Source organism: Epinephelus lanceolatus, chromosome 17 (assembly GCF_041903045.1).
Source record: "Epinephelus lanceolatus isolate andai-2023 chromosome 17, ASM4190304v1, whole genome shotgun sequence".
NCBI classification, from domain to species: domain Eukaryota; kingdom Metazoa; phylum Chordata; class Actinopteri; order Perciformes; family Serranidae; genus Epinephelus; species Epinephelus lanceolatus.
This window is the reverse complement of record NC_135750.1, coordinates 16,588,155-16,600,168: the sequence shown is the minus strand read 5'-3', so window position 1 is coordinate 16,600,168 and position 12,014 is coordinate 16,588,155. Positions and strand designations below refer to the sequence as shown.

The 12,014-nt window shown below is 40.6% G+C and overlaps 1 protein-coding gene across 1 annotated transcript in view; it reads left to right on the top strand.

The window, feature by feature from the left end:
• Positions 1 to 7,067, top strand: part of pgbd5 (piggyBac transposable element derived 5) — a 37,289-nt gene extending 30,222 nt beyond the window's left edge. The window contains exons 5-7 of the mRNA XM_033613524.2: positions 1,401 to 1,598; positions 4,141 to 4,246; positions 5,451 to 7,067. Of these exons, the coding sequence (XP_033469415.1) occupies positions 1,401 to 1,598; positions 4,141 to 4,246; positions 5,451 to 5,646 (500 nt within the window). The 3' untranslated portion in view covers positions 5,647 to 7,067. The remainder of the gene's footprint in view (positions 1 to 1,400; positions 1,599 to 4,140; positions 4,247 to 5,450) is intronic.
• The last annotated feature ends 4,947 nt before the right edge of the window (positions 7,068 to 12,014 follow it).

The window sequence follows — 12,014 nt, the reverse complement described above, 5'->3', positions numbered from 1 at the left end:
TGGCATTGAGCCAGATGAGAAAAACTCTCCGTAAACAGAAGGAGGCCAAGACGACTCTGGAGACATGTCAGACCTCCCATCAAAAACTTTAAACTTTTTTTATATAGCACCTTTCATACAAGAAATGCAGCACAAAGTGCTTTACAATAAGGCAAGTAAAAGCACCGAGTGCTTCATATGAAAATAGACAGAATGGACATTAACCAGACAAGGCAATTTAACATAAATGGACATTTAAAACAGTTTAAAACATGAATTAACTGATTCATAAAATCATAGAGTTCTAAAACTATAAATCGTGAAATCAAGCTAGATTTTAAAAGAGTTGCAGCAGCATGAAGTGTAAAAACAAAGAGTTTCAGACCTGTATCAGGAAAGTCAGAGCTAGTTAAAGGCAAAAGTGAACAGATACAGTTTTAGCTTTATTTTAAAAAATATTTAGAGAGCTAGCTTCCCTAGTATCTACAGGTAGTGTGTTCCATAGCTTTGGGGCGTAATTGACAAAGGCTGTATACCCGATCTTCTTCCAGCTGTTGCTTGGATCCTCCAATAAACCAGCAGCAGATGATCCCAGTGTTCTTGGAGGAAAATAGTTAACAAGGGAGTTAGCAATGTAGCTTGGTCCAAGCTTATTTACGGTTTGTATACAAAGAGGAGGACCTTCCTGTGGTTCTGGTTAATAGCCAAGCTGCAGAGTTTTGAATCAGCTGAAGTCTCTCAGTGGTGTTTTTTGGGCAGCCAGTAAAAAGTGCATTACAGTAGTCAATTTGGCTTGAAATAAAGGCATGAATATATTTCTCTGCATCTTTTTCATTAAGAAATGGTCGAACCATGGCTTTGTTTCTGAGGTGGAAAAATTATGTTTTCGTCACCTTGTTAATGTGGGACTTGAAGCTTAGATCTGAATCAAGGATCACACCAAGACTTGTAACCCTGGATTTAATCCAGAGGGTTAATTTCCCCAGATTATTAAGCAACATTTCTCTTTTTGTTTTAGGGCCAACAAGCAGCAATTCAGTTTCGTCTCCATTTAACTTTAAGAAATTATTGCTCATCCATTTATTAATTGCCAAAAGACAGGTAGGAATGGAGTCTATGGCTGCAGCATCATTTGGTTCAGCAGAGATGTACAGTTGCGTGTCATCCGCGTAACTATGGAAACAGACATTGTGTTCTCTGATGATGTCACCAAGTGGCAGCATGCACAGTGAGAACAATAATGGATATACCATGAAACCATGATATTTTCTGGGATTTTTGCCACTGATACCATTGCCACCCTACTACCACTTGGTATTTGATCCATAGTAAATGTGCCTGTGCAATATATCTGTGTATATACTGTTAGAACTTCTCTCAGTTGCAGAGTTATTTATAAAATTGTATTTTTCCCTCTCCAGATATCTACTGCTGCGGTCTGCTGAGCACCAGAAAGAGTGACTGTACAGGCTTACCACAAAGCATGCTGGTTTGCGGCTCCACGCCAGCGCAGCGTGGCCAATCCCGAGTTATGATGAAAGGCAGCATGTCCCTGATCAGCTGGTACAACAAGGGACACTTCAGGTTCCTCACTAACGCTTATTCCCCAACAAAGCAAGGTAAACACTGCTCTGATGTACCCAGAACTAAAACTGTGAAAGTAGATTCCTGTCATTGAATTATAAATATTTTAAGAATTTTAGCACTGACAGGAGACACTACATGCAATATGCATCAGTGCAAAAGAAATGCACATATTTATAGTTGCAACAAACCACAAATGTGCCATAAAATTCGAAAAGTCGCGCCTTTGATCTGTGGGGTTTTTGAGAGAAAATAAGACTAGCTCTTCTGTCATTTTGTATGCAAGTTACCATCAGGTGAATTTGGCACTTCGTTAGGCATTCCTGTCTGAAAAAAATCAATGAGAGCTTCTAATCCGCGATAATCCGTTTCCAGGAGGCGACAGGATCATGATATTCCCCTCCTCTTACGGAGTAATCCACTCTCATTGAAACAGTTTTGTTAGGTTTTAAACCGAGTTGAAGGGCTGCGGTGTGTTGGAGCTCTTTGAATGAAGAGTGTGGGAGCAGAAGCCCCAGATCAGTTTAACTGTTATTATCCAATATTGATTTTCTCTTTCCTCTGTGAGTGTGTGCGTGGGTGTGTGTGTGTGTGCAACTGTTTTTCACTCTGTGCAAAAAGGAGAAGAAAACAAGTTGCTGACAACATTTTGTTCTCATTATAACACATATGATTAAACCATATTAAGATTAGCGATTGTTACACAGGTAATATTACATGATTTACTCAGTGGTAACTTAAAAAGGTCTGCATGATGGTAAATAAGGAATGTGATCTAAAACATCAGGGTATAACAGCACCATTATGGAGATGTTTAAATTTATATTTATCTCCTACGTACATTATCCATCAAATATTGCTATTAATAAAATCCATACCTTTAATCAACATTCACAAAGACTTCATCTTGAAAGCTTGGTTTCAAGTCTGACAACATCCTGTTGAGCCGTGTCAGATACATACAGACCAATCAGAAAGCATTTGTATGATTAACAGAAGTCTGGATTTAGTTCACAGCTATTTTAACTAGGTGTTGTAGATACAAATTTAAAGGTATATGCAGGATTGTGGAAGTGACATTAAAAGCCAAACCCAGATTCACTCTCGTTTGGCGTTTTGCCTCGCTATAGTCACAGGGTTTTTTTGTTTTTTTTCGGAGCTTTCTGTCTTAGATGCGTGCTTCTTACAGTCTGGCACGTGGTCGCTACCTTTTGATAAAGCCCCGACCTCGTGAGAGCACTTTGGGGTACATGGCCATAAACATCCTGAGAGCAGAAAATAAGAAGAAAATAAGAACATACAGGCAGAGGGCAGAGCCTCTGCAGAAAAACATGCCACCACACTCCTCTAGTGGGTTGTAAATGATGATTTAGAAGGATTACAAGGAATATCCTGCATGGTATATCTATAGGCATAATTCTGCAGCTCTCTTGTGTATTTGTTGCCTCAAATCTGCTCAGGAAGTGATTTTGCCAGATGTTTGACATTCCCAGAGAAGCTGAGGTGTTTTTCTTGGTAAAGAATCTAAAGCAAAAACCAGTGACAGTACAGAAAGTGACGCGAGCGTTCAACCAGTAATGTAAGAAATGCTATTAGCTACATGTGTAACTGCTAATAATAATAATAGCTGCATTTCCATTTACCTGCTATGTACCTATTAAAAGGTATTGTGCATGCGTGGCTCACTGTCATGGCTTAATGGGACTTAAATGGAAAGTATTATTAATGTTATTAGTTGCACCTGTGCATTTTCTGCTTGGAGAAGTCTGCATTATTTTTCTTTTGCTCAAGGCAAATTCTTTCTTTGCCATTACAAAGTGCTTACGGTTGCGTGGAGTATGCATTGGGACATACTACTTCATCATAACATTGCACCTTTAAATTTGACCCTCCTACTCATATATCTGTTCCAGTCTGTAGCATGAAATTAAAAATAAAAATGAGATTTGGAATCTTGATGTTATCACTTAATGTTACCTGTGAGATACAATGACAAGCAGCCATTGGCTGAACCAGAGAAGGTGCTCAACCCGTAACGCTCTGTTGTTGTTACTTTGCGATGTATGTAATTTTAACATTCAAGTTATGACTGCATACTGACAAGCAGTGATTGTTCATGACAGTAAAATTACATATGCATTTCTCTGTCATTGTTATTTTCATAATTGTGTCCTTTTGTTTTTAGTATTTATCTTAATGATTATTTTTGTGGCTTCTGTCAGCTGTCAACGAGCTGTCAAGCTGTCAAGCTGTCATCTGTCTGCCGCTCAGTTGATGTAACAAATCTTCAGCTGTGCAGACGACTGTGGTTCAGAGTAGCCAGAAACACATGCGAGTGTCTATCTGTGTAAAGGTGCCATTAAACAAAGCAGCCCTGTAGGGAGACCGGCTAAAAACATAAATAGTAACAAAGCACACCTGGAAAGCCTCCCTCATGTAAAGGAGCACTTCTTTTTCCTCTCCCTTGTCTGGTTGTTGGCCAGGTGATTGCATAATCTGAAGAATCTGGAGTCCCTTCAGTGGGATCTCGGCCTTGTGTCTCTCACTCTCATTCTGTGGTTTGTGTGTTTGTGGCAGGAATCATCATTAAGAGGAAAAGTGGGGAGATCCCATGCCCCTTGGCTGTCGAGGCCTTTGCGGCGCATCTCAGCTACATCTGCAAATACGACGACAAGTACAGCAAGTATGTGCAACGCTGCAAGTTGATTCAAGATGATACAATTACCGTGTAATCTTTAAACTGTTTTCCTGCCTGAACCGGTCCTATTTTTTATGTAACATGACATATTCTGCCCTTACAGCGACAGATACATCCTTACATACTGTTTTATTACACAATTAAAGCATCAAAAGGTTTTCTTCCTGCTTGTTCCTGCTTGTAACTGACTGGCAAGACTGTGTGTGCCTTTGTCAAAAGGTTATCGCGGGGTCTGAAAAATGAGGCCAATGCAGAAGTGCCTTAAACCTGCATTCTTTTAATGTCCAGCAGGGCGTGACTCCAAAAGAAAGTTGCATAAAGAACTATGAGAAAATAAGAAGTGCAACGTAGCCCATCAGCTGCAGAGTAGCCAATAGTGAAAGCAGCGAGCAGAATAAACTGAGGGATTAGTATGTGTCATGTGGAAGTGTATGCCTCAGTGTGGCCCTGCGTTAGTCGCATTACTTATCCTCAATTTTATTATCCTTACTTTTATCCAAACCTACGTAGAAAAAAAAGTCCACTGCACTTCAGAGCTTTTCCTCGGAAAAATAGCTTGTAACTTTTGTGGACGCTACCATGCTACAATGGATTAACTTCACAACTGAGAAGCTATTTGACTCAGAAAGTAGTAACGTTACCACCACGCTACTGAGAAATGCTGTTTTTAAGAATGACCCATAGCATATTAATGTATCCTGTGTGAGATGTGTTACATTACCTTAGTCTTAATCGTTCTTATCTCAAGCCGAACATGTTGTTTTTTCATACAAGTAGTGTGGATGCAACTGCAACCGTTTCATAGCGTTACCCATGTGTTTAAAACTGTGACCATTGACAGTCGCATACAAGCCAGCAGTAGGTGGGCTAATTTAGGAAATACTCGTGTGGGTCGTACTCAGAGGTAGGAGGTATCAAAGGACTTGTGTAGTAGTATGGCTTGGAGGATTGGTTGAAAATTCAAGGTGGTGACAGTCAAACTGCCAAACTTGAGGACACCAATGGGTGACATCACAGCGGCTACGTCCACTTCTTTTCCCCAATCTATGGCCATGCACTTGTTTTTGAAACTTGTTTCCAGCATGGCTGTTAGAGCATATTATTTATAGTAGTGTGTTAATATTACTCATTCATTTAATAGAGGATCTTTGAGTAGAAACCCTGGAGTAAATAAATGTTTCTCCCACAGGTACTTCATCTTCCATAAACCCAACAAGACCTGGCAGCAGGTGTTCTGGTTGAGCATCAGCATCGCCATCAACAATGCGTACATCCTCTACAAGATGTCTGACGCCTACACAGTCAAACGCTACAGCCGAGCGCAGTTTGGAGAAAGACTGGTCAGAGAGCTGCTGGATTTAGACGACTGCTCCCCCACACAGTGAGGAGGAGGAGGAGGATGAGGACAGCAGGAGCGCACAACAAAAACACACACAAACACAAACACAAGCCCCACACCCACACTTACACTTGATTACGGTTGTACAGACTCTGCAGTCTGTGTCGATGTGATAATACTGAAGCAGTGCCAAGCCGATGTCTCTCTTCCTCTAGTTGTTTTCTGTGGTACTGTAAATAGTCATTAACACACGACTGCACACTACACAATAGAGAATCATGAGCCATGGGACAGTTCACATGCCTCAACTGCAACTTTTAACCACACAGATTTACTAAGGATTTGTCAGCAGGAGCTATTTCACAAGCAGAGATGCAGGCGGAAACAATGAAACCGGGATGAATTCACCCTTAAATGATGTCAAGTCTTAACTCTTGTCAAAGAGCGAAGTTCTCGATATGAGCCTGAATCTCCCGTGTGAGTGTCCAAACGTGTGCTCGTCAGGCGCAAAAGGCTACATGTAGCTCGATATTTACACTCTGCAAAAACACCTGTGACCCTGTAACAAAAGCTTAGTAAACAGGACAATGATGTGTCCACACGCTGCATGCATAAAGAAACTGGATCGTGATGTTCTCTTGTTCGGTGTGAAAATGATTTCTGCTCCAGGTGGGTTTTTGAAACTTTTTTTTTTTTGTGAGTGTGTATGTATTTAGCAAGTGGAACTGCCATTTGTGTGTGTGACGCTGAGCCTGAGGTACGTACGGCTATTGTGACCCAGATGTGTCGTGTTGCTGCATACTGTGTACTTGCTAGAGGAAGACTGTCAGGTGATGTAAAGCCACACACAGCAGTGTGCCATCAATTTAAAGCTTCTCACTTCTAAAAGAGCCCAGAAAATACTAAAAGGAGACTTGCTTTGGGATTTTTATTTTTATGTTTATTTATTTATTTATTTATTGTATTTCTCTTAGGCTTGGGTGGTATCAAGGTATTATGGTATATCATGATATTTCAAAATGCCGATGGTATGATACAGACGCTGCTGTTTCTATTAAACTCATACAGAGATGCTGTATCACGGTGATGTAGTGCACAGCACACACCACCAGAGGTCAGTCTCTACTGGTGGAACAGGCAGCTGAGCTGAGAAAGATGGCGACTGCAAGTGGTGGGGATAATGTTGCAGGACTGTAAACAGTCAGCCAACAATGATTTCTGTGTAGTAAGGAAAACAGATACAAAAATATTTCACTTGAGCTTGTTGAAAGTAGCAAACTCGACGCTCTAACACATCTCCCAGCTGAAACTCTAGGCTAAGGGGGCTATAGTGACTGTGTAGAGCTAAGCCTATTACTTGTTTCACCCGGCATGACCTGGCTGACACGCCTTACACGGTTGATGCCACAGCGTCCTTGGCTGTGTTGAAATTCAGACAATAAACTGCAGGTTCCAGTTGCCAAAAAATCGTTGTATTTATTCATACCACCAAACACAGGTTGAATAAATGTCAGTTTCTTTCTCTTTAATCTAAGCCGAATACACAACTTTTAGAGCACATTACACTTTCCCGCACCACAGCGGTCAATAACCTTTTCCTCTCCGCGGTGAAACACCTGACGGCAACAATGTTGTTCTTACCTTTATACCGTAAGACTTGAAATATCAATACAGCGCCACCCAGTGTTTATCCATGGTAAATACAATTCAGGTCTGCTGAGTGGAATCACATACAGACTGTTTACACAAATACCGTTCAATACTGTAGACTCCCATAAAATTTCAGTAGGGTATGAACTTGTGAAAAAAAGATACCGTCCAAGCCTTATTTCTCTAAAACATGAATATTTATGGCTAATGAGGACATTTTTAGTCAAAGTTTGGGTGGGGAAAGCATTAGGTTTTATTTATTAAGAATTTAGCACTTAAAAACTCAGCTGATTGCCTTCATCAGGACTGTGTGGGTGAGGTTTGATCAGATTTGATTGACAACATAAAACAACAACCCCACTGTCTATTTAATCCTAACTTAAACAATGCTCAATCCTGATTGGTGAGCAGTGAGCAGAGCACAGACAAAGACACAAATACATACATTTCCCATAATAAATAATCTAAATGGTTCCAATTTGGCAGAAAATGTGCTCATGCAGATTTACATCGCTCATAGTAAGAGGCGGATGTAAAAAATAGATTTTCAGGGTCTTAAAAAGACAATAAATGCCATCAGATCTGCAGCCTACGTTCGCACCAACACTTCCAAAGGCGGATAAACTTATCTCATTGGTCCCGACTTATTACTCATGTAGTTAACTGTGCTTTGCAGGGCACAACAAGTTCAAAATCTCCTTGATTGGATGTTAAGTAAGACAGTGTTGCTAAGCAACGAGTACAATCTTGGCGAGTGGGCAGGGGGCTTGAATAATATTGCTTGGCAAGATTTAGGAACAGGAACTGAATTGCTGGTGGCTGATTAGATGAGAAGATGTCCCAGAAATCCAAAATGTTGCAACAAATCTTGATGTTGATAAAATTGGTGCCCAAATCTCATCAGGATCTCCAGAGCTGACATCACTTAGCGATGACATGATTTGACGATCTAAAAAACCACAGCTACACTAAATATTTATGAGAACATTTGCAGCTAATAGTACCTGTGGGTGTTCTCGCTGTTATATATGTCTTTAAAAAATTCTCTAATACCTTCTCTGACATGGAGGCATGGATACATTTGGTTGTATTGTTGCAGCGGCACATTTCTTGCCAAGCAACAGCTTTAGACCTGCCACCTCCTGCCCAGCCAATGAAAGTGTTTATCTGATTAAAATGCACTTACAGTCTCCACATCATATGACTACACACACTGCTGTGTGTAGCTTTAACAAGGACTCTACAGTCCACTTTGCTTTGCTTAACATGTTATGCAGTCGACATGTTATTGTCACGCTGGAATCACGTAATGAAGACTTTAAGTGAAAGGTTTTGATGTGTGCTTGCTCGATCATTATGGTTCGATGTGTGAATACGTATTGCAGTGAGATGACGGTGTTTACGCTGGCAGAGCAGAGTTGTGGAGGGATTTTCGCTGGCAGGGCTCATGCACTTTCTCCCATCACGGTCTTTGCACTTTGAGGAAAGTTGTAAAGGTAGCAACATGTTTACTAGATAATCCTTTTAGTTTTGAACCCAATGATAGTATACACTGCTATGGGAAATATGAGTAGATAAGTTCTGTAAATATGCGTAGATTAATGAAATGAATTATATGAAAAAACGCCAATGAAAAAAAGACAATTAATGACAATAACCAAAACAGAAAAGATTTCCACTGTAGATTTAGAGAACAAGGTGAAGTATGTATGTGTATATTTTGTTTACAAATTACTGTACTGAGTGTATGTCCATAACCACTCTGTCACTAAGACTCAAGATTGTGATTTTTTTTAACTTTTTCACTAATCCAAAGCATCGTTGTTGTCATCATGGCTCTTGTTGTCATGTGTCTAATCACTGTTCACCTCGCACTGTTTATTAGGGCTGCACCATATGAGGAAATCGTTGTTGAATATCACGGTAGCGATATTACGTGTGATAAATTAACAGATATTAAAGTGTACTCAGTTTTCTACTGCTTTCAGTGAACTGTTAAAACACAAAGCACTTACTAGCTCACCTAGTAGAGCAGTTGCCCCGCATACAAAGGCTTTATACGTTCAAGTTCAATTCCAATCCGCGGTCCTTTGCTGCATGTCGTCCCCCCTCTGTCTCCCCCTTTCACTCTGGCTCTGTCCTGTCTAATAAAGGCAAAATCCTGAAAAAAATATCTTAAAAACAAACAAAATTAAATTATTTCCAACATTATTTTATTGAACAAATTGAACGTTGAACTCAACTCAAAAGACGCCAGTAAGACACCAATGATAGTTACATTTTAAAGTGCAGTTTCCTTATGATATACTCACTTTCAGCTGACTCAAAAAGATCCCTTGGTGCAATATCACAGTCTTTTTGCAATGTGTCTATGGAGCAAAAGAAAATATAAACAATAAAACAATATATTTTGCAGTCCTACTGTTAGTCATAGCAGGCACCCCTTGTCATGTTATGTAGTTGTCAACTGGTGATTTTAATACAATGTTTGATAAATAACTCACAGGTTTAGTTTGAAAGTGACTGGGTCGTATTATGGAAAAGAAGTACAGCTGTAGCCATTTTAGGAACCCATCTCACTTGTTTAACTCAGACCGCCAGGAAGTGCACAGGGCTTTGAGGCCAGTTTTCTTAGTGGCCAAAAAGTGGCATTGCGACTTCCAGGCTGTCACCAGATGCCACTTGGTCCCAAAAGACTTTTCCCATACACTTACATTGGAAAAGAGATGTCTGTAAATCGGTGGATACGTTTTGAGTGTCACAGCTCCCGCAAAATGACTAATTTCACAAATTTTGGACTTGAGCCCGCTCTGTTGCACCTGTAAACACACCCACCAGTGATGTCACAGTGCACTGACACACCCCGAAGTGCACTTCTACATCACTTCAGAGAGGTGAACTGTTCGCCCACTGCAGGTCAGAAAACACATCATTTTAAGATGGTGTCTAAGAGCCTCGCAGCTAACACCTTCTGCAGTTACTCGGGTTGTTCCATCGTTACCCATTTCTGCTACTGTGGATAGTAACTGCAAAGAACTTACATTGCTACTCTTAAGTAACGGGACAACTACTGATAGCTACCCGAGAAAACAGAAGCGCTAACCTCTTCCTGTTTTGATTGCACAATGATTGACGCACTTCCTTTGTGCCGTATATCAAGCCCTCAGTTTCTTGGGAGATTGTACCCGGTGGCAGACAGACTTGCATAGTGAAAGTGAGGCTTACAGGGAACAAATGTAAATGCTGATACAACAGTTAGTATGATATCTTAACAAATTAGCGCCCCCTACAAGTTATGTTAGGTTTAGGAAGAGAATCGTGGATGGGTATCACATGATGATGTGACATCATGTATGTATCGGGACACAACCAGTAGTCTCGAGTCAAAGTCCTGTGTTTATTTGACCCATCCGTCCACCCCTACCTCCTTGCTATGTGGACTTAAACTCTCTTTACACTTCGTTACCTGACTTCTTCCTTTGCTTCCACCATGTAGGGATGTCAGCCTGCAGTGTAGAGGTCACATGATCTCAGCCTCCTGGCTCACGATTACGTAGGTTATATACAAATTATAGTGCATCACTTTTCGTAGGTTTAAGTAAGAACAGTGAATGAGAAGAGCCTGCATTATTCTACAGCCATTACACTGTGTAATTAGCATTTACTTTGTAATGATAATAGCAAAAAACTTATTTCTACTTTAATAATGGACTAAACATGATGTTGCACCAACATATTTCCAGTGCAGTGATATTTGCTGCAAAAATCATTTTAGGTTCCTATAATAATAATCATAATTTTGGGGGAAAAAAAGTGTTTGCAACAGTCCCTGAACTGAAAAAAAAACATCCATTTCATTCCACCAATTTACAACATTTCGGTCTCATACGGGGAGATTTTTTATTTTTTTTTCATATAAAGGGCAGAAGGGCCAATTTCTCCACTGAGACAAAACTCAGAAGTCCTTGATGCATGCATGTCTACCTGCAGGGCATGTTGTGGTCTGAGTAAGGGGCAGGGATGCAGTCATCACTAACTGAAGCAGAAATAGATAAGGCACCTTGAGAATAGCAAAATTACACCTGGACTGTGTCACACAATGGTGACTGGTGAAAAACTGTGGTCACACGTGTATCAAACTGAGCTGCATCTGTAAATTACCACTCAATCTGCAGCTGATGGTGGACTGAAGTAGATCGCCAGGGATGTGTGTGACATCTGCAGAGGTTGTCTGTAGTGCTTCTATTGCTTGGCTCAGACCACAAACAAAAAGAAATTACACGCCAGGGACTCTGTAAGGCCACGGTTAGCTGGCAACAAATTATACATCAGTGTTAGAGGGAGAAAAAAGTGGTAGTATTTGAAGTTTTTCTGCCCATGCGGTAATACTGTTATCACCCCAGCTGCAGATGGAGAGCTGAGCGGCTTCACATCGTCTCCCTTTTTATCATCTATCAGACGAATGGGGCCGAGGATCCTCCCCTGTGATGCTTTTGTTCATTGAGTTCAGCTCGTTTTACCCCACAGAGATCAAAACCACAGCTTCATTTTAAATTCTCAGGTTGATCTCTGACGTGATTATTCGGTCCAGCTGGCTCTATTGATCCGCCATGAATCAGATATTTCTATAGTGCCTTTTCCACTCGTTTTTCCCCTCTCACTATAGTGGTTTGGTGTTGTTGATGTCCTGGGATGGAGTTGCTGTAGAAGATTAGAACAGATTAGATTTTAAAGATGAAAATCCTGTCCTGCATGCTGTGAATA